The sequence below is a fragment of the Aptenodytes patagonicus genome, chromosome 4 (assembly GCF_965638725.1).
Source record: "Aptenodytes patagonicus chromosome 4, bAptPat1.pri.cur, whole genome shotgun sequence".
NCBI lineage: Eukaryota > Metazoa > Chordata > Aves > Sphenisciformes > Spheniscidae > Aptenodytes > Aptenodytes patagonicus.
Window position 1 is genome coordinate 198,147 of NC_134952.1, and position 21,341 is coordinate 219,487.

General features: G+C 49.4%; 1 protein-coding gene across 7 annotated transcripts in view; it reads left to right on the forward strand.

The window, feature by feature from the left end:
- Nucleotides 1-17,986, forward strand: part of DYSF (dysferlin) — a 107,546-nt gene extending 89,560 nt beyond the window's left edge. For all 7 annotated transcript variants that reach the window (XM_076335619.1, XM_076335621.1, XM_076335624.1 and 4 more), the window contains 5 exons: nt 5,716-5,815; nt 7,455-7,633; nt 8,341-8,450; nt 8,803-8,950; nt 14,873-17,986. In XM_076335619.1, coding sequence (XP_076191734.1) covers nt 5,716-5,815; nt 7,455-7,633; nt 8,341-8,450; nt 8,803-8,950; nt 14,873-14,911 — 576 coding nt within the window. In that variant the 3' untranslated portion in view covers nt 14,912-17,986. The remainder of the gene's footprint in view (nt 1-5,715; nt 5,816-7,454; nt 7,634-8,340; nt 8,451-8,802; nt 8,951-14,872) is intronic.
- The last annotated feature ends 3,355 nt before the right edge of the window (nt 17,987-21,341 follow it).

Consider the following 21,341-nt stretch of genomic DNA (forward strand, 5'->3'; position numbering starts at 1 on the left):
AGGCTTTCCCAGCTCCATCTGGTTTCATCGATTCTGGTTACTTTGTCTGCAAATTCATTATAGTGTCCTGACATCTTCCTGGTACTGACAGTTCCGACCTGCAACGGGCCAGACCCTCACCTGGGGCAGATCAGCTGGTGCATTCCTCCGCGCCCAGCAGATTCGCACCAGCTGGGAACGAGGAGCCAGTGCCAGCGGTGGGGCACGCGGGGACGTCCCCGTTGCAATTGATTTTGCATGGGGGAGGCTCATGCCGTGCAGTGACAGCTCGTAGTGCGATGCTCTAAATCAGCTGAGGGCTCGTGGGCAGCCTGGGCTCGGTGTATTTGTCAGACAAAGTGGCAAGAGTTTACCCGGGAGGTAAGCGTGTGGCCTCTCCGTTGTTTAATTGTTATGAAAAAAATAGCCACGTGTGGGAGGTTTCTGCAACTGGGTCCCTGTGTCATCCCCTTGTTCTGTTGCGGTTGTTGCTGAATCTCCAGGGTGTACGAAGAAATCTCTGTGGTCCGGTTGGTTTTAGTTTGAAATTTTGAGTATCAAGCACTGATTTTTGTTTAAAACAGTTAATATTTTATTAGATTGAAATTTTCATTCCTCTTTGGTGTCGGAAAGCTAAAAAAAAGGCTATTGCCTGTTAATTTTGGACTTTTTCCTCTCCCGTTTCCTGTCCTTTATCGTGTCCTTCCCTGTTTTTCTCGGTGACATCAGAAACCAAAGCAAAACACAAAATGTTCCTTTTCCTTCCACATTTAGCCAAAACGCAACATTTTGAATGGGCTCCAAGTACATTTTTTTTCAGAGGAAGGCAGAGCTAGACAAAGCAGTCATATATTATGTATTTTAATGGGACTGCAACAAGCCGATACGACGACACAGGAGTCTTCTGTAGCAGGACAGGGGCAGCAGTCATGACCTGGGATGCACCGGCAGCCCCTGTGATATTCAGACAGGAGCTACTGTTGTGAATTTTGCTTTCCAATGGATGTGCAGAGAGGGATGAGCAAGGCGCGGCTGTGTCAAGAACTGAAGGTCCAACAGTGCTGTTCACAAACTGGCCAGGAGTGGGACTGGCTTGGAGCTCCCTAAAGGGCAGTGGGACGGCCCCATGTCCCTGGCAAAGCCTAATAAACTCAGCCAGAAGGAAAGCATGGGAGGCTGAGAAAATAGCATTGCAGCAAGCGATTCCAGGGACCGAAATGAGAGTATGTGCCCCAAGACCAATATTATGACTATTTCACATTTATGGTGTGGTGACGCCTGGAGGCCTCCTCCAGGTGTTGGCAAGGCTGTGCCCGAATGTGCAGCAGATGCTGTACGCTTGGGGTTTTGCTCAGCTGCCATCCTGATCAGGGGAAGATGGAGAAAACCAAGTGCTACGAGACCTGCGATGCGATTGTCAGAGTTGGCAACAGCAGGAAGATCAAAGAGGCGAGTTAGTCCAGTAGCCAGTGCACTAATGAGCGCGCTCAGCTGTCCGCTTATTACAAATAGATGAACTGTCCCAATGGGATGAGGCTCAGATAAGCAGTTTCTCAACACCTTGAAGGATGGCCCTGCAGGACGGCCTGTCCTGGCTCCTGCAGGAGAAGAGACTCCTCTTGGCTGACCTCCGAGGGGGTCTCCTGTGTGGCCGGGGCTCCCCAGTTGCTGCGGGATGAGGGACCTGCTGCTCTCCCACATGCACGTGCTGAAACGGGACAGGCTTGCTTGGGTGCGAACATGCTGGGGCCTCCCCGAAAAAGCAGGGTTGCTCCTTACTTTGTATTCCATAGCACATAAGCAACCCAGAAGAAATGCAGCCCTGTCAACACTTTCCTGGTGATATGAGCTTATTTTTTTTTCCTGCCTCCCCTGCTGCATTATTCAGGACCGTAAAATATTCATCAGCCTCCCCTCTCTCCCCCCCACACTGCAAAACAAACCCCCAAACAATAATTCAAGCCCCCTTCCTTCCTATGTCTTGCAAAAGGCTAGGAAATAAATTTCTTGCCTTGGGTTGTTTTTATAGTGAACTTTCGTAGCTAGATTTAATCACGGAGGCAAATTTCACACTGCCTTGAAATGGACCCATAAACTTAGCTCAGCATCAAATTCCTCCTTCCCCAGCCTGCCCTTACAGCTCTGCTCTGCCGTGTCCCCAGCTTCACGGGGCTCCGAGGAGGAAAGCTTCGCCACCAGCCAAGCCACATTTGCAGTGTTTTTCCACAAGAAAGGCCAAAGCTGTGCAGATCGTGCTAGCGCTGTACGGGCTCCGCATTGCCACCCGGAAAGGGTCGACTCCTGCCTGAGTCATCCTTCATCAGGCAGGGAGTCCCCGGCAAGCCAGGGCATTGCTCTCAGGGGTAGAAGGGGTGCTGGGGAGGCAGGGGGATGCAGCGAGCACCCACGTGGCCAGTGTGTGGGTTTTGTTCGCTTTGAGTGCGGGCAAGTCCGTGGGCGTTGCAATGGGAAGGAGGGAAGGTGGAAACCCAAAGTCCTGTCCGTTTGCCAGCAATTGCATGGTCAGTCCCGGGGGACACTTACCCAGTTGTGTTTTAGTGCGTGGGAGATGACCATAAGGCACCGCAGCACCCGCGGGCTCTGACCTGGGTTGAAGGTGCTCTCCTCCTGCCCCGGGAGAGCTCAGCCGGCACCACAGGTGGGGAAGGAACCCACCAAGAGGAGGGGGATTGCTGCAGCAGCTCAGAGACTGGGGCAATAATTTGGGTCTCGCAACAGCCTGCTCCTTTTCCTGGTTCCTGCTGTTTCCCCATCAGGGCACTCATGGGATTGGGCCTTCCAGCAGGCAGTGCCTTTGCCAGAGAGCAGAGCTGCCATCACCGCACCTCCCTTTCAGAGGGGCCGCTCAAGTGCTAGGTTTTGCTCACGTTCGACTCCAGGTGGATGGGATGGCGCAAAGAGAAGGTCCAACATGTGCTTGGAGAGGTGGTTCAACCCAGGCAGCAGTCTAGCGACGCTCTTGGAGCATGGACACGTCTGACGAATGCAGATGTGGTGGAATCAGCCTCTAAGCTGGGGACATCGGTTATCACTGGAGAGGAAGAGGCACCTGTAGGACGTTTCATCCTCTCCCAAGCTGAGCATAGATGGGGGTGCCTGAATTGCCCCAGCAAGGGGCAATCGGAAGGAGCCCGTGGTGTCTCGCTGTGGTGCACACCGTGGGAGATGGGTCTTCCTCCATCTCGCAGACCCCAGATGAACCTTTCCAACCCATGGTGAGGTCATCTGGCCGCCGCCTTCTTTAGGCATGGGTACATGGTTCCTGGGGGCTTTCTCCTCTGGATGACTAACAACCCTTCTGCAATGCAGGACCTGACCAATATATGGGAAAGGGAAGAATCACCATAAGCTCTTTCCCTTATTAGCAGTTTTAATTTAAAATGACTTATTAGCTGGGAAAACATGCCCCCCCTTGGACAAACATACATTTTAATACATTGCAATGAGCAGAGGGGGAGAAATGGAAGTTTCCATTGACTTTATTTTATTTTTCTAGATTATAAAATATTTAAAATGCATAAATAAAATGCTCCATTGCAAAAATGCTGGCGTGTTTTTCCAAAGCAAGGCGGGGAATGGAGCTAAATTGAAATATAACCGTCCAGGGTGATCTCTTAAAGTGAAACCAGTTTCAATGGGATTTAAGTACCCACAGTCTCCCTGCTTGAATATTTATGTTCTTATGGAGTGTGACACATTCTTTTTTTTCCCCCCTTTTTTTAATATTGCACGATATAATGAATCAGAGTCTTGTAGCCACCACAGTGAATTTATGGTGCTACGTATGTGTCATGAATAATGCTGAAGTTTCCTGGTTTTAATTAAATCTGCTCCGTTTATGATACTGCCATGTTGCAAGAGTGCGGCAGGAGGCATTGCCCACAGGACACACCTCTGAGCCTGTGCTGTCAGTAGACACCGGTCGTGACTCTGCCTCCTCTTTGCAAGCGTTGGCTGGAGCCAGAAATAACAAGATCTCTGCTTTGTGTGTGTCTCCGTCTCTCTCCTTCTGTCCCAACACTTCTTAGCCCTAACTCTCAGGCATCTTGTGGCATCCCAAAAGTGGTATTAGATCCCTGTTGGGAAATATTACCAGTTGCAACCACATAAATAGCAAATTTTGTGGCATGGGCACGTATCCAACATATAGTGTAATGATGTGACCGCAAGCTCATTGTCACAGTAATGGGATTCAAACCCTCCTTGTTAGAGAAGTCTAATTTAAATGTTCCCCTCCACTGGCTTTTTGGGGAGTGTTGGTCTGACTACCCAGAAGGCAGACCATCTGCCTTGCTGTTGGCCTATCCACTGTAGTAACCGGGCCGCTGCAGCTGCAAACTTCTCATGGGTGAGCGTTTTGTAAATCATCTCCTCTCCGGAAAGCAGAAATTGCTGCCTCATCCTATTGCTGAACTCCCACAGGGATGCTGTCTCCCACGCAGTGGCTATTCCTTATTACCGTGGCCGGGTTGCAGAACTGATGGACGATAGCTCCTGCGCTGCACAAGGGTTTGGTGAATGGTGATAATCACAGGGGATGCTCATTTTCATTCCAGGTGCTTTGCAAATAGGGTTCTGGGACTGCTGCAAAATCTTTCCACAGGTTGTGACGGCAGCTCTAGCAGCAGGGAATAGAAAAAATATTGCCCATCTAATAGAAATGAGAAGGGTGTGTAGGCAGTGACAGATCTCCGATTATAAGGACTGAAATCAAGTGTCACAGTGCCACTGCTCAGTTGGTTGCACAGGGAGCCAGGCTCTTGTCATCGTGGCTTGCTGGTGCTCTGAATCTCTCCTTTCTTGAACTTGGATGTAGTAATAGATATGGCAAGCACATTATGTGGCTTGGCAGCAGCCCAGTGTAATATTAGCAGCAGATTTACTGGGATACCACGTCCAGCCCTAGCATTCACCTGTCCTGAGAATGAAAACCTGGGAGATGTGCAGAAAAGATGAACAAAGTCATCTGAGAACTGAGGAACCCACCACACAACGAGCTGCTCTGAAAGCACCAGCCTCTTTCTTTACATATTCATGTTTCGTAAGTAAAGTTGGGAGCCGCGGGCTACCTACAGGTGGTAGAGGTGTTTGCAGGTCACAAGTTGGCCAACTGCACACAGACTACTTACAACAGACCAGACAGCAGATCAGAGCAGTGGTGGATCCAGACTTGCGCAGGGCTCTGGCTGCTGGCAGAGCTGGGGTGAGAGGTGAGCAGAAGGGGAGGGGATGTATTTGAATTGCCTACCATAAGTGCTAATTTAAGTGTTATTCCTATATTTTTCCATTAATTAAGAGGAAAGTGAAGATTGGCAGCACTGGCACTAAACACTCATTGCTCTCTTCACCTTGGAGAGTCACCTTCAGGCTAAATCATGCAAATATGATGCTGTCACTCCAAAAGATCCTATTTGCAAGCTCATGGTGCCTGTTTGCTAAAATATTGCCACTAAATTAAGGCACAAATTGATACCAAACCAACTTCCAGAAGCATCTTGGGTTTTCCACCGAGCATCCTTGTCCAAGAACTGGCCAGAGCCAGTAGTGTCCTCCTGTGGCTCTGGCCCTGCAGAACTGGAGCAGGACACACCGGGAGCGTTATGTTACAGGACTTCCACTGCTGTGAGATGAGAGTGGCCAGGCTCTGCCCGCTTCTACTAACGAGCCTTTTATTTTTCCTTGGTGGTTTTTTTTTTTCCCCTGGTGTGATTTTAGGAGCACTTCTGGAGCTTGGACAAGACAGAAAACAAGATTCCACCGCAGCTTATCTTCCAGATCTGGGACAATGACAAGTTCTCTTTCGATGACTATTTGGGTAAGTCAGGAGAGTTTTTTGGCTCCATTCCTGCTGATGCAGACAGGAAGGAAAAAGTGACTGAATCCTTTCAGGATATGAAGAAAATGTAACGAGACCAGTTTAAGCCACGGAACAGGATTCAGTGTCAGCGTAAGTTCAGGGCTGATGATAAGTGGTTTGTATTAGGCAGATTTCCAGTCTCAGCCTGCAGCAGCCTGTTCCTGGGCTGACATAATGTTGAGAGCATCATCAAATCCAACAGAGCCACGAACTTCCAGGAAAGCCCCAGTTCTCCGTGACTCAGCTGAGTCTGTGCTGAAATGTGTTCATCAGGGCTAACCGTGTATTTGAGCTGAGACCACCAGGCAGGATCACTGACCTGCCTTGCCTTACCTGGGATGTTTAGACATGAACACAGCTCGATCCGACACTTGCCTTTTTCAGTGCTAGCCTCGTTAGTCATTCTCAGAAATCTAGGTTTAGGTCAAGAAAAAAAAAACCAACAAACCTCTAATAGGAACGATATCAGAGCTGTGCAGCAGATTGTCTCTGCAGAAGCTGGAGGCTCCAGCATTACGGTTGGATCTTGTTCTACCTTTCCTTTTGCCACTAAAAAAATTTCAAACATCAAAAGCTTCACTGAGGAAGTATGTGATCAGGATCCTTCTAAATCCTGTCTTTGATTAATTATGTAGGCTGTGTGCCGAAATAACCTCTCCAAGGTGTGTTTTCCATTTCTGGCTCTGCATATCATAAGCTCTTGACTCCCAACATTTTTTTTTTGCAAATTCCAACAAACAAAAGTGGTCTTTGGCTTTTGTAAAGCACTTTTCACAATAAACCTGATCTGTGCTGTTCTTGTCACTGGTTGCAAGAATCTGTGGCACAGAACAGCTACAAATACAAGCACGAAACTGAATGTGAGTCGCCCACAGCAGTGTAAAAAGCTGCTGTCCCTCAGCTGAGCCACAGGACCAGACCCTGTGTATGTTCTTGGCCGTTCCCAACCGTAAGGTAAATTAGTGTAGCAATGTAAATTAAATACAGGCACTTTCAACTAACGCTTGGAGAACTGAGCTCAGATCTCCTAAAGGCTAGATAAATGTGCTAATTACTGGATCACTCTGCGAAGGAAGCTATCGATTTTGTGGGATATCCTTCATATTTAGTCTGCTGCAATTACTGACCTGGGTGGGCAATAAAATAACCTATTTGGAGACCTGCAAGCCTCCTGCCCGATGCCCTTGCATTGACTGGGCTGTGGGTGTGTACAATTTGAGTTTCACCTAAATCTCTTAGTCTTCAATAAAAATCTCGGCCTGCCTGGTTGACGTCAGCGCAGATCATCCGACGTTATAGCTGTGTAAGTCAGCGGATATTTTGCAGCCTCTTCTAGAAGGACTTCATGGCTCAGGTCTTCCTAAGCACAATGGTGATACCAAGAGCTCAATTCCTAGGAAGAGCCACTGGCTAAAACTAGCACTATGCTTGGAAATAGGGCTACGCTTGAGCCTGCTCTCTCCCTCGCTGTGTGGGTGTCTGCCCAAGCTCCCTGAGGTCAGGAGGGTGCCACAGTGAATATTTCTTCAGGGAAACAGTCCATGTTTTAAGGACCTGTTACACCGAGATGTCTTCCCAGTAACGTTCCTCCTTGCAGGCTCCATTCAGATGGATCTTAACAGAATGCCCAAACCTGCCAAGACCGCTGAGAAGTGCTCCTTAGAGCTAGTAGATGAGAGCTTGTCTTCAAGTCGCCTTGTGTCACTCTTTGAGCAGAAAACTGTCAAGGGATGGTGGCCTTGTGTTGCTGAGCAGGATCAAAAGAAGATCCTGGCGGTAAGGTGGCCTCTTCACATATTCTGTTGGGGGACTCACTCAAAGCACTGAGGAGGGATGTGGCTGGGCCAGGCACATGCAGGATGCCGTGGTCAGGGCAAGAAAGGCAGTCTTGGGCTGCAAATTTTACAAACTGGACCAGCTTTTGTCAGCTGGATGTTTTCCAGGATTTGTCCAGCACCATGCAAATGCCTCAGAAGAAATAATTTGTTCTGTGGGATTTTTGCTGTGGTTTTTGAACATGCCACCTAATTTGACTCTGTATCATATCTATTCTTAATGATATTGTGTTGTGACAAGTACCAGGGAAAGGTTTCAGCTGTCAGACTGATGTATTTAAATGTAAGTGTCTGGGCTCCTGTTCAAGTCTTTGGTGACTGCTCGATACAGGTAAAGGCGTCCAGGCAGTGAATTAGGTCATTCAACAAAAGACCCCTGAGTCGGTTGCCTAAACTTGGGTGTCAGTGACATTTGAGATGTCCTGGAATATCTGATGAGAACATTGTAGTGGGCAGGTGAGGGATCTGTATGAAATCCACTCTTACTGGGTTCCTCAGGGTCCTTGTTGGTAGTGGTTGGGTTACGGTCAAAGTAGTTTTTCTTTCCCCAATCAGTATTTCGCATCATACATTCATTTCTCACCTCTCCTTTTTTTTTTTTTTTTTGGTTGTTTTGTTTATAAGTTTGTTTTTGTTTAACCCACACAGGGCAAATTGGAAATGACTTTGGAAATTGTGGCAGAACAAGAGCATGAAGAGCGGCCAGCTGGCGTGGGTCGGGATGAGCCAAATATGAACCCCAAGCTGGAGGACCCCAAGTAAGAGCATCTTGAATGGAAAAGTAACCACCAGGGCACGGAGTTCTCAAGGAGCAAACTGAAAATTTGGGTTCCCAGTTTGAGGTCTGCCGTCTGCAACGGGCTTGCTCCTGCGTAGGCTCCGTTTCTGACTGGTTGAAGCTCAGACTTTACGAGCTGAGACTATCCAGGGTGGCTGGGAGGCTGGTCTGGACCACCAAGGAGGGCATTTGGCATGGTCCACCCAGAGGGATGTGGGTTTGCAGGGTGAGCGGCCAGCTTGTTACAGCAGGGAGTGCTCACGGGGTTGGGGATCCAGGAGGGTGAAACTACCGTGAAACTCAGGAGTGATCTCAACTTCGTTTGGCTCCAGGCGCCCGGAGACCTCCTTCCTGTGGTTCACCTCCCCGTACAAGACCCTGAAGTACATCCTGTGGCGGCGGTACAAGTGGGTGCTTATCCTGGCCATCGTGCTCTTCATTTTGCTGCTCTTCCTGGGGATCTTCATCTACGCCTTCCCGGTACGATGGGTGCAGGAGAGGACAGGGGGGGCTGACCAAGGTCTTAGGTGTTCCCCCAGGTCTCTGTGGCTGACCGACCTCTGTGCTGACAGAGATGGTCCCAGTGCATGTGGCTGCAAAGTCCCATGCTGGTCCCTGAGGAACAACCTGGTGGACCATGATGGGTCAAAAAGAGAGTCTGTGTTTCTGGTCTCTGCTGCAGACTCACCGCAAGGCGCTCACCTCTTTGTGCCCGTGTTTCAATCCGTGTCTAACGACGCTGAGGTTAATTGATTGTTTTCAAAGAGGTTCGAGCAGCTGATGTCGGAGGTGTTGCAGGGCTGGTGGGAAAATCCCCGGCAAACACGCGGCCTCGTTAGCAATGCAGCCATTTTACAGGGCTGAGCAGTGGCAAAAAACGCATCGGTCTGTAATTGTTTAAAGATGCAGGGGAGTTTATAGGCGTTCGGGCAGCCCCGTCTCTTGTTATCGAGGCTTGGAGCACTTTATACCAATGTAATGTCTGAAATGAGGGGGAGAGTTTTCACCTCATTAATCAAAAAAGTGGATTTTTCTTGCCTTACTGTCAGTTCCACCGGCAAAATGAAATAAATAAATAAATAAATAATGGAGCCCTGGCCTTCCAGTTTGGCTTGGGATGGGTTTTTGTATCCTCCTCTGTTTCTACAGCACTGGAATAATTCATGCTGGCTCTTGGATGCCATTTCACCTCCTCCCAGACTGATAAGAAAAATGACCCGCCTCTGTCTTTCCAGCACTTAACAAATTCTGCTTCTTGTATATGATATTTTTTTTTTTTTTAAGAAAAGAACTCATTGGGGTAATTTATAACTTCATGTGAGAGAACGTGGCTGCCTTTTGCAGATGGCTTTGTGTGCTTGCAACGTGCAACCAAAGCGAGGTGTGGAATTTCTCCTCGCCATCGTAATCACTTTCAGATGATTTGAAGTCGTGCATGCTGGGTTGTTCCCGTTGAGAAAAAAGGGGATGGGATTAGATCACGGCTCTCCCCACCTCTCTATCCTTGTATTCATGGGAAGGGCTGGGATACTTCTCCTGCTGGAGAAACGATTCCAGAGGTGCTAAGTAGTATGAAGGAGGAAATAATCGTGCAAGTGCAGATTTGTGCTGCATTGCCTCCTCCCTGCCCTGTATTCGGAGCCATTCCTGGAGTCTCCCCTTTATGGCAAGTAGCAGAAACCAAGCCTTTTCGACCAAGAAGAACTCAGTGTTTCCCTGAAGATGCAAGTGGCTTTGCATTCGTTCCAGCGGTATCGTAGAAAAACAACGTTGAGAGGAGAAAAAATTTGTGAACTATAAATATTGATTTACACTCATTATTACTTGGGATTTTTCCCTGTTTCCTAGCTAAATGTTGTTGTATTTCATTTCATTTTGGTCGGGTCAATTTTTAGTCATATTTCGAAAAAGTAAGGCCATGTTTCATGGAATTTTTCTTTTTTTATGTATTTGGCCAGCTTCCCCTAGATTTTTGAGGTCACTGGTTCTGTACCTACTTGGAGATTTAGTTCCTTTCCCGTTTCATCAGGCACTAAATTTGGCAATCGCGCGATGGTTTGCTATGAAGGATGCCCCTGGCATCCTGACCTTTGGCAGGGCTCACCATTACGTCCTTGATTAAATGCATGGAAAAATGATCCCTCCTCACTTCTGTTCTGATCTGCGTGCCAGGAGCACCGTCAAGTCCTGTTTAAAATAAGGACTTTGCTGCATTTAGTGCTGTATACATAATCTTGCCACTACGCGTGCAGTTTCGAGGTCCCACGAGGCAGGTAGAGGATTTTTGTGTGTGTCCTGCCCGTCTCATCCTGGGAGAAGGGGTGGCTCGTGGGTGATGGGAAGGAAACCTCAAGGGAATCCCGTCAGAGCACGTGGGCCATCGGTCTGAGCAGGCAGAGGGTAAGGGACAGGGATACAGGGATGCTAAGGGGTGCATGCAGAGGCGAAGTTACTATTTTCCCGCGTCTGTTGCCGTTTTTGCTATGGCCTTGCATGAAGAGCTCATTCACAGCTTTCTGCTTGTTGGGACCTCCACTGGGACCTCCAGGGTCCTTCCAGTCGTTGCTTTTCAGCAGCTGGTCCTTGGCTCAGCAGCCTGAATGCCCCTGCCTGCAGACTGAATGCCCTGCCTGCATACAGCCTCTCCACCTGGGAGCGTTGTGTCCCGTGCACCAGATGCTGCCGGAGAAGTCTGAGCCCTGGCTCCAAATCTTGTCTTGTTTGGACTCTGCCTGAGACACCGAAAGTGGATGCCTTTTACCTGAGAAATATATATCCACAATATGCCCTGGGAAACTAGCGGTCCCGTGAGCTAAGCTAACCTTGCGTAGGTCACCCTCCGTCCCAGACAGACAGGAATCTCACCTGAAAACGAACCCAGGGCGTTTCCATTGGCTCTCGGTATAAAAATGGGACTTTTTTGATTTATTCCTATTGCCCATATAGTGCTGAAAGCTTCCAACCACAGTCCCAGCTTTGTGGTCAGAATAGCTGGAGAGTAAGAGCAAATGTCCCACTCGAAAGCCGTGTGCTTCCGCCCGAAATGGTGAAGGGCTGTCTGTGGTTCCCAACAGTAGTGCCCAAAAAACAGTGGTTCAGGCTTTTCAGTGAAAATCAAGAAGCCGATGTCTTGGTCTTGTTCAGAATACCCATCAAGAGATGCTTTACACCCCAGGGAAGTATTTTCCCCATCGAGGTGAGAAACAAAACATTCTGCAAAATATTTTACGCAAATATTCTGCAAAATATATATGCCTTTAGAGCTACTTCAGGGGATCAGGAACCTTTGAAGATGCGATGCCTTTGTGCTTCCCCCGCCCTCAGGACACAGAGTGGGTGTGATTGATCATGGGCTGGAATAAAGATCTTCCCATTCCTCCTCTCAGGTCCTCTTCAAAGTCTCCTTCCCAGGAGAGCTTTGTGCAATCAGCAGTTGTTTGCCAGCCAGGGAACGTGCCGTGCCTGCCCCGGTGGGATCTGGGGTCCCTGGAAGGAGCAGGGGGAGACCTGCAGAAGCGGGGAAGGGTCTGGAAGCACTTTGGGATGAAGAGGAGGTTCATCAGGACCCATGGGGAGCTGGGCGTACTGCAGTACGGGAAATTTCGGCACAAGTCCATAAGAAATCAGTCATCCTTAGCACAACTGTTTACAGAACAACTCGTTTTAGTGGGTGAGAGGCCATTTCCAACTGAAAAGCCTTTTGATTTTGGGTGGAAAACTGCATGGTATTGCATATTTCCATTAAAAAAAAGTTGTCTAGTTTTACAAAAATGGGAAAAAATGTTGAAAATCTGATATTCTGAGGTTCTTCATTTTTTCACTTGGGCTCTTCCACCCAGTCTTAGTGTCAGATTACTGGCTGGTTTGCCTTAGCTTTCTTTGCAGAGTGGTTGTCATTAAGGTCTGTACAAGCTAGGGCTCTGGGAACAGCATTCCCTGGATATCTCCTATATGATTTCCTCAGACGGTCCTTAGATTTAACTTGACATCAGAAGACTCCTTAAACAACAGACGAAAGTATAATGAGATCCAGTAGCTGGATGTTGAAGTTAAAGGAACAATTCCAGTGGAAATAGGATGCTAATTTTTGAGACGAAGGGTAATTAACCATTGGAACAAATTTGCCAAAGGTTGTGGTAAATTCATCGTTGCTCGAGTCGTCCACGTACCGAGATTGAATGTCTTTCTACAAGATATGCTCTAGTTCCACCCCATACTCCTGTCCAGCAGTGCTCATTTATGGCATGCTGTGGGGGTTTTCGGAAAGGTCCAGTGATTTTGATGGACTTTTCATCCGACATTGCCATAGCGGAGAAGAGCTCTGCCTTCTGCTATGGGAATGGTCGAGTGAAAGTCCTGGGCTAGACACAAGGTCAGAAGAAAAGGTTATAAAAATCCAGCCTGGGCTTCTGCATCCGTAACACGTAGGGAATACTGCGGTGAAGTTATCTCCCTGAAGCAGTGATTATTGTAAAGGTTTTAGTGGCTACCACCATAGAAAAACGTAAGGCTACTTCCAGCTGGAGTCAGCTCTGCTTTGCAGCACCATGAAAATGTTTACTACCTTTTAAAGCTCTGTTTGTGTTCTGCAAGCCCAGCGTTGCTTCCATTGCCATTAATTCTGATTACAGCTCGCTTTCTGCGCTGATTGATAATCCTGCTTGGCTTTCAACACTTCGTTAATACAAATTCATAGCTGGACAGAAAACTTGCTACCCTCCAGAATGCAACCAGTGAAATCATAAAAAATAGGAGTATTTTGGAGGATAGACTCTGAGAGACAAATGGATGGATAATTAATTAGAAGGTTATATGTCACTGGAGGCTTTTCTAATGACTTCTGGTAAACTGCCCTAACTTTGCTTGCTTGATTTATGGCATTATTAGAAATCCTCAGTTGGCAAACTGCCTTATAATTTGCTACACGTTGTAATTTATCAAGATGTCTTTGGTCAGACTTTACTTCTGTTGTGTTTGTTTTGGTTTTTTTTTTCTTTTTTCCCCCGTTCCTCCAAAGATGTTGCTGGTAACTAGCATTATGCTTTGTTTCCAAAGTTGTTTTTTTAAAGTGACAGAGTGATAAAGCATCCTGTACCAATTAAATTCAATCTGCTTGGGAGGGACTTCCAAACGGGCTAGTATGTGGTCGCGGGGGTTTGAACCAGAGCTACTTTAAATATAGCTCTTTCCAAATGACCTAAGCATGCATCTTCATCTGTATTTTCACTGTGGTCTTGATAAGCAGCGTTTACACAGCTTATTCTTTTTCACAGCGCTGTCATCTTCTTTCAAGGAAGGAGTTGCACATGTAATAGGCTAAAGCACTGTGACACCTCATTTTCCATGGTAGCCCGTGCAATAACAGGGACAGTAGAGATCTCAGAAAACAGGCACAGGAAGGTCTCGCCTGGGGCCTCTGCTCTCAGGAACAAAAACCACACCAAATGCTGATGCTGAAACAGATGGCTGAGGCGTTAAGGGATGCAGACAAGGCAGAGAAAAAAAAAATCAGCAATAGGTTTGCCTTTCTCGATTGCCTTTGGCAGGTTCTTTGGAGGCAGTCCATGGACCTGCAGGCTAGGTTTGTACTAAGAAACTGAATCAGGATGGGGCAGGGCTCGAGAACCATCCTCTTGCTGTTCAGACCGACTGATTGCTGGCATGATCCTGGGTGCAGACTTTGGCCCGTGGAAAGCAGAGCTCTCCAGAAAATGTCATGGCACAGCTTGGCGGATGCTCGGGGACCGGGGCCAGGGCCCGTTTCCAAAGGGACCAACCCAACAGGCAGAGCGGATGAGGTCACCAATTCTGGGGGGATCGTGGGGAGAAGGAGCCATAAGGATGCGAGGTCAGGGCTTGGGTAGTGAATACAGCCTCAGGGTTTGTGGGGGAGCAGCACAAAGAGAGAGCGGAGGGGAAGGGGCACCGGGATCCAGAGGGGAGGGGGAGGCTGGAGCAACTCAGCAGAGCTGGACGTGTCTCCTCACCTGCGAGAAGGCATATGGGCACTGGGAGGGTGCTGCTGGGGAGGTGCCAAATTTCTTACAAGGGTATGAAGAGGGGGAAATTGATCTTAAAAACTGGTGGAAGGAGCGATCAAAGTCCAGGAGTGACTCCTGGTGCTCGCTGCTTGGTGCCTGCGACCAGTAGCCTCTACTGGAAGAAGACAAGACATGTTTTCTCATGTCTTGGGCTTTCTACCATCCTCGCTAGCGGGGATTCACTTTTTGCTTGCTGGTCTCTGAAGGCTGGGGCCGGCAGCCTGGCCATCACGCCTGCCCTGAATGCAGCCCCGTCTGCGGTTCTGCGCCGTGCCCAAAAAAATGCTTTAACCTCCACACGCCGCCCTGCTGTACCTGCATCACATCAGCTTTTCTTTCCCTCGTTTTTCCATCCCTCTAGAACTATGCTGCTATGAAACTGGTGAAACCTTTCAACTGAACCTGTGCTGGAAAATGCCTGAAAGGTCCGCTGCCTGCCTGGGGATTTTGGAAAGAAGTTGCGGCTCTGCACTGGATCACATCAGCAGATGGAGACGGAGAAGGAACAGCCTCTCTCAGGCCCTAGGCTGCTGCCAAAATGAAGATACAACTTACCTTGATGCAGTATGCAGAATCCCATCTACAGCACTCACCTCGGAAGCAGCACGTAAACAATACCTGCTCTGAAATATTTCTTATTTTACTTCCTTGTCTGTTTTCTTTTTTTTTCTTTCCTTTTTTTTTGTTAAGCTGCTCTGATTCGTAAAGCTTGAATACCAGCGCAAAACTGAAGAGGGTGGGGGAGAAAAGGACCTTTTCAGGTGTAGTCTGTGAGCGTACAGTCATGTTGCAGACCTTAGCGGAGGAGTCGCGGGCTGCTGGCGTAAGCAGCACATGCAAGCCAAAATGTCTCAGGTTCTGAGCACACTTTTCTTTGCACTCTGAACAAGCCTCAGTTTTTCTTTGCCGTGCAATGTGTATTATCTAGTTTATATATGTATAAAGTCTATTGAAGACAAAATGAGCTGCACAGCCTGAAACCCTGGGCTGATACGTTGCCTTTCCAAAGCGAGCAAAACCCACAAGATACAGGACCCAGGGAAAGGGCTGCGATGCAAAACCTGGGCAGAAGTTGGTGGTAATTGCTAAATCAAAACTCCCATTGAATTTTGGGCTCATGAAGGACTGCACAGTCTGGCTCATGTTTTTTGGAGCTTGTTTTCCCTCTGAGCTCCTCTTTCACCCCTACAGTCCCACATGCCTCCCTTCAAAACCAGTGCTGTAGTGGCAGAAAGCGGAGTCGGGATGAGCCCTACCCTGAGAGCAACCCCAGGAGCAAAGCAGTACACGTGGACTTTGCTTTTCTCCTCTCCTGCTATGTGCAGCCCCTGCAGCCACAGTTCGGCGAATGTATTAGTCTTTTTTCTCCTGTGCTCCCAAACATGCTTAAGCAAAACAGTACAAACCAGACTGCAGCGTAAGCTGCGAAACTCACTGCTGCTGGGCGCTAATGAGGCAGATAACCTGCACCTTTGGAAGCAGGCTTGTTTGCTTTCTGCTTTGCAAACAAATTAGTATGAGGCATATCCTGCAGGTCTTGCTCAGCCTCCCACAGAGCAAGCGGCAGCTGTGACAGGACTGGGATGGCAGCGTTGGGACACTTCTGCTGTTTTCTATTCCCTCCTCCTGTCCGTCTGTCTCTCTGCTGCCGCAATCAGACAGAGCGGTATGGTCTAAGGGGATTTCTAGTGTTTTGTAGTGCTGGCTCATGTCATGAGAGGATGCTAATCAAAACAGCATTAGCCTCAAATTTTCATCCTGCATTCACTCACCCTGCAAGGAACCATCTCCCAGAACAGGGGCATCAAGCATGAAAGCAAACGTTCCTTTGAGAGACAGCTGTCCTGCTGCTCCGGCACCTCGTGGCTTTTGCTGCGGTCCCTCTGACGATAAACGGATCTTTCCCCACTGCCCTGCAGCAGGAGGAGACATGTCTTCCTCGGTTTCATTTGTCCCCTGGAGCTGTTGCTACTCGGCGTGACATGTGAGAGCAAGTAGCAGTGAAAAGTGATCCTGGGGGATGAGAGTTTCTCAGGACAAACTGTGCTAACGTAAGCTCCTGCCCTGCTCCAGCAAGGCACTTAAGCCTGCGCTTAGCAGAAGGCAGGGGAAAAAAAGCACGCGCCTAATTGCTTTGCTGGATTGGGATGTGATGCGTTGAGCATTAAATCCCTTGTTATTCAGTACTGTAACAGCACCCCGATTGCACAGGGCAGCTCACTGCCATGTGTGAAGACGGTGTCTTTGACATGGAGAACATGCAGCTATAAAAACCTGTCCTTGCTGCTGAGGTTTGGCTGATCCAGCATCCCTCTCCCAAAAGCTTGAGCAGTGAAGTCGGCTCTGGGCTTGCACGCCTCGGGGTGGGTGTTTCATTTTACCGGCACAGTTCAGTGCTTCATTTTTGCATTTGTTCAGTTTTTCCCTAGAAGCCTCCCAACTTCATTCGCATCCACACCCCCGTTAGCCACTATCGAACCACCAGGTCTTGGTCAAATTTTCCATAATGCTTTCTCCCTGAGGATCTGATGAGCTGCGGACAGAAGTTTCTTGTGTTTGCTCCTTAATGAGTTTTGGGTTTTATATTTTATGAAAATGTTGGCGTGGTTGGTCCTTGTACCTCTTCCACCACGACCCAGCTCTGCCGGGGGGTGTCTGCATGTCTTGCTGAGTGCCGGCATGCCTTGCTCTCCTATCCGCAGTGAGAAATCAGGCCCATTATTTCACTTCCTTGCTTCGGTTTGCAGAGACTGTGAAATTTCCCATCTTGGCATTATTGCTCTGTGACCCCTGCCTATTTCAGAAACAAAATCTTGGCGCCAAGAGCCCCAAAGAGACGAGTGACCCATGCTTGAATGCAAAACACTGCTTATATCAGGATGCTCATCACCCATCCTATCACAACAACCACTGCCCATCCCAGCAGAGACAAGCAACCCTACCAAAACACATTTGTGTGTTACTTCTCCAGAGCCTCTCCCGGTGAGAAACCGTATTTTATTCCCCAGCACTCACCAGCAGCTCTTCCCTGACAAACTAGAACGAGTCATCAGTGGTGGGAGAGCAGGATCCAGGGCATCCAATTGCATAAGGATAAGGAAAGGGTTACATCCCCGCACGCAATCCTCCGTGCTCCCAGTCCAGGCTGCAGGGCCAGTTTTCATGCCAAGAAGACTCCGTGGGACTGTGGTGGGTAAAAGCAGGTCTGAGCGTCTGAAAACACCAACTCAGTCCCATTTGCATTGCTGCTTGAACAGCCACATCCATCCGTTTGCCTGACTGCGGGCCCTCTGTAGCTTGGTTATGTCTCTCCACCAAAGCCAGCCAGGAGGTAGGACCTATATAAAGTATTCCCTGGGGCTCCCTGTTATTCAGGGGTTTGAAATGGCTGGAAGACGTCTGTATCGCCTGTCAATGCCTTATATACAATAATGCAAAACGCACTGTGGTTACAAATGAAATGCTCTGAAACCTTCTTCTTCCTGGTGTGTTTTATTGTGTTGGTGGAATTACGGCACCTTTCCTCTTTGGTGTGGGAATGCAAAAGTACAGCTGGAAGGAACAGGACGGGGAAACAGCAGTTGCTGTGCTCCTCTTTTCTCACCTCTCTGCTGCTGTTGCAAGGGAGCAGAAGCAGGAGGAGAGAACGGAAAGTGTGAAGGGAGGACAGATGTGGGACCGGGGTTGCAATGCTCGGAGGTAATGCAGCCGCTCGTACCTCTGCCAGTTGCATTGTGCACCTGAAATGCATTCTGCATTGCAGAATAGTGGAATGACCCAGCTGTGATATGTGTAAGCTCCCCGGTGCTCTTGTGAGTGGTCCCCTGATCCGTGACACCGTGCAGGATTTATGTGGGGGTCACACACCTCGTCCCGTCAGCTGGGAGACCGTGTGCGCCAGCTCACAAGGCTAATCTGTGATCTGGAGCATCCCGTAAGCCAGGAGGAGGCACGTGCGTGTGCAGTGGGGTGGGTGACGGAGCCATGGGAAGCTCGTGCTGCCTTGGCTTTGGGGAGCCAACCTCCAGCGTTTTCTTGGTGAGTCACTGGCAAAGAGGTTGATGCCCACTTCATTCATAAACCTGAACATCCCAAATATGCCCACGGAAAGCCAGGGGTGGCTGGAGAGGAGGTGGATGGCTGGGGAAGGGGGGAGGGCAAAAGAATCCCACAGATTTCACCCTCCTGCTGCAGCGGGGAAGGCAGAAGGAGTTCACCCCATCCGGCTGCTCTGTGCACGTACGCACATCTCTCTGCAGATGCACATTAGGATGGGCCTGAGCTGCTGGAATGTGAATGTCCAGATATTCTCAGGACTCAGCCCTGGCGGCTCTCGGACCAAGTGAAGGCCCTTCCCCTGCTTGTCTCTGCTCCTCTTCCCATTTCTGGACTTCGCTCAAAAAGCAGCAAGTCCCTTCGGGTCTGGGTCTGTTTCTTCCCTAGAGGGAAGGAGTTGTCCAGCCAACACAGCCGTGATCCAAAGTTACCCAAGGATTAATTCTCTGACACCTTTTTGGAGCTGTTCAGCACCAACAGGCTGTTTCAAGGAGATGCTCCAGGTATGCAGAGAGATTTGCTGGTGAGATTGGGGCCGTTTGTGCTTGAATCCCCAGATGCCTTTCCATTGCTCTGGAAGGGTGTGGATGGGTGCCCCCTGCTTTGGCACAGGAGACCCCCTCCACTGCGTCATGTTTTGGATGGCGCCTGGGATCTAGGGAGGCAGGGGCTGGGGAGACCCGAATGTCCTAGACTTCATCTGCGGAAGATGCAGGGGTTTGGGCAGGCACTCCGAGCTGGCATCGTCCATACCCAGTCTGCTCAGCCCCACCGCAGCCTCTCACACCCCACGCATCAGTGGGAAGTCCTAGAGGGGGGACCAACCGCGTCACCGTGCTGAAGGCACGAAAGGCATGATCCTTGCTGGGGAGGAGCGGGCGGCAGGAGACGAGAGGACGGGCCTTGTTTGGGATGCTTGTTTTTCTATTATTTCCTCGGCCTCCAGCTTGATGTTGTGTATAATTTAGGGCTGGAGTCACGAAGTGCGTGAGCTCCTTCGGGGACGCCCTGACAACACCCTGTTGTGTTTCACACTGCCTGGGCTCAGCCCCGTGAGACGGAGGGCAGCGAGACGAGGAACTGGAAAGCTGCCACCCCCCATAGGGGCTGAACGCCCTTAACCTCCAGCAGGTTCGCCGGCACATTCAGAAATACCTAGCAAAAGAGCCAAACTGATTTTTCTCTTCAGTACCAACAATTTTGTATTCATTTCCCAGTCTTATTTGCTCAGAAGAGAAAGGTTTCCACTCAGAAGGGTGGCTTGCAACGAAGCGGTTTGAGGGGAGGGAGGTGGTGCAGGGGCGAGGGGGACGAGGGGTGGGAACCAGGTCAAGGCGCTGCCACAAAAATGCTTTACGAAGCCTCTTGCAGTCGTGTTCGTTGGTTTAACCCCTGCGGACGGGGCCTGAGATCGGTTTCGCTCATTACCTGCTGACAGGACGGGAACACGCCTGGTGCATGGAGGCCAGGAAAGTTGACCTAACGGGATGATCTGTAGAGAAGACCATTGTGGCCTCCTGGCCCCAAAGTCCATTAATCTTCAGATGGGAAGGTGGATATAGCCCTGGCCTTGAGTGACACAACTCGTTTCAGTCTTAACTTGAGGTCTAACCCCTTAAAACACTCCCAGAGACAGAAGGGTGTTTGCTGCTCCTGGAATGTCCTCCCTGGTAGAGGCAAGCACAGAAGGGGTTATGATGAGTATAAAGGCTGCTCCGTTGGCTCTGGAGCTCCTGGACTGATAGCCTGAGCTTTCTATCAGCCTCCTCCATGGATAGCACCGTGCCATCACTGCCGGGACAGCTGCCAGCCTCGTCGTGTTGCTGCAGTCTGTCTTCATCCCAGACAAGCCAAACATCATGCACTTGGTGGATGATCAGTGGTGATCTGTGCATCCCGCCTTCTGGGCTCTGCTCTGCACCGAGTGAGGATGGAGACACCCAAGCAATGGGGCGTGAAACTACTGTGTCTGCGTCTCTGCCGAGCATCAGCTTCCAGAAGGAAAATAAGCTTTTTTTGCCCCATCTGCTTTTCCCATTCACCTCCCAGCCTCCTCAAATAACCAATGCTTTAAACACGCTTTGCAGCAGAGCAGGCTCAGTGCCGTGAAACATTTTTTTACCTTTGAGGGCAACTTGGTCTCTGCTTTGGCCTTTGGGCTGACGCCAGGGAGACCCCCAGGCTGCTCGGCTCCCTGGCACTTGGCTGCTCTGTCCCTGCCCTGGAGCAGTGTCAGGGGTCCTCGTCCATCAGGAGGAACACCGTATAGTTGTACCGACTACCAGGCGTGTCGAACAGGGTCCCCTGGCACTGCACGGTGGGTGTCCCAGCTTCTCCTCCTGCAGCTCCTGGGACAACAATAGCCTGCTTGTCCAGCTGCTCTCCAGCGCTGCTGGTGAAGTCCATGGTTTGCTCAGCACTGCAAAGCTGTGAGATTGGCACGGGGGTGAAAACAGGCATTTCTTATGCTGTGGACGGCTTAACTCTGCCATGGGCTGAAGTTTAGGGTGTGAGAGACTGTTTCTACCAAGGCCTTTGAGTCCTGCACAAGTCCCTGATGGGGTGAGGAGGCAGAAATGCACCTTAACCAGGTTTTCTGCTGGAAAGCTCCAGATCAGAACTACTTGAGGTGATAACTACTCGGTACATAAAGATAATTTTTACGGGTATTGATGCTATGATAACAATAAAAATAAATGCTGAAGATGCTGCTGTTACCAGGGGCTCATTCAGGAGTGGTGCACCACTCATCTGTGGTGCTAGGAGCTATGCGC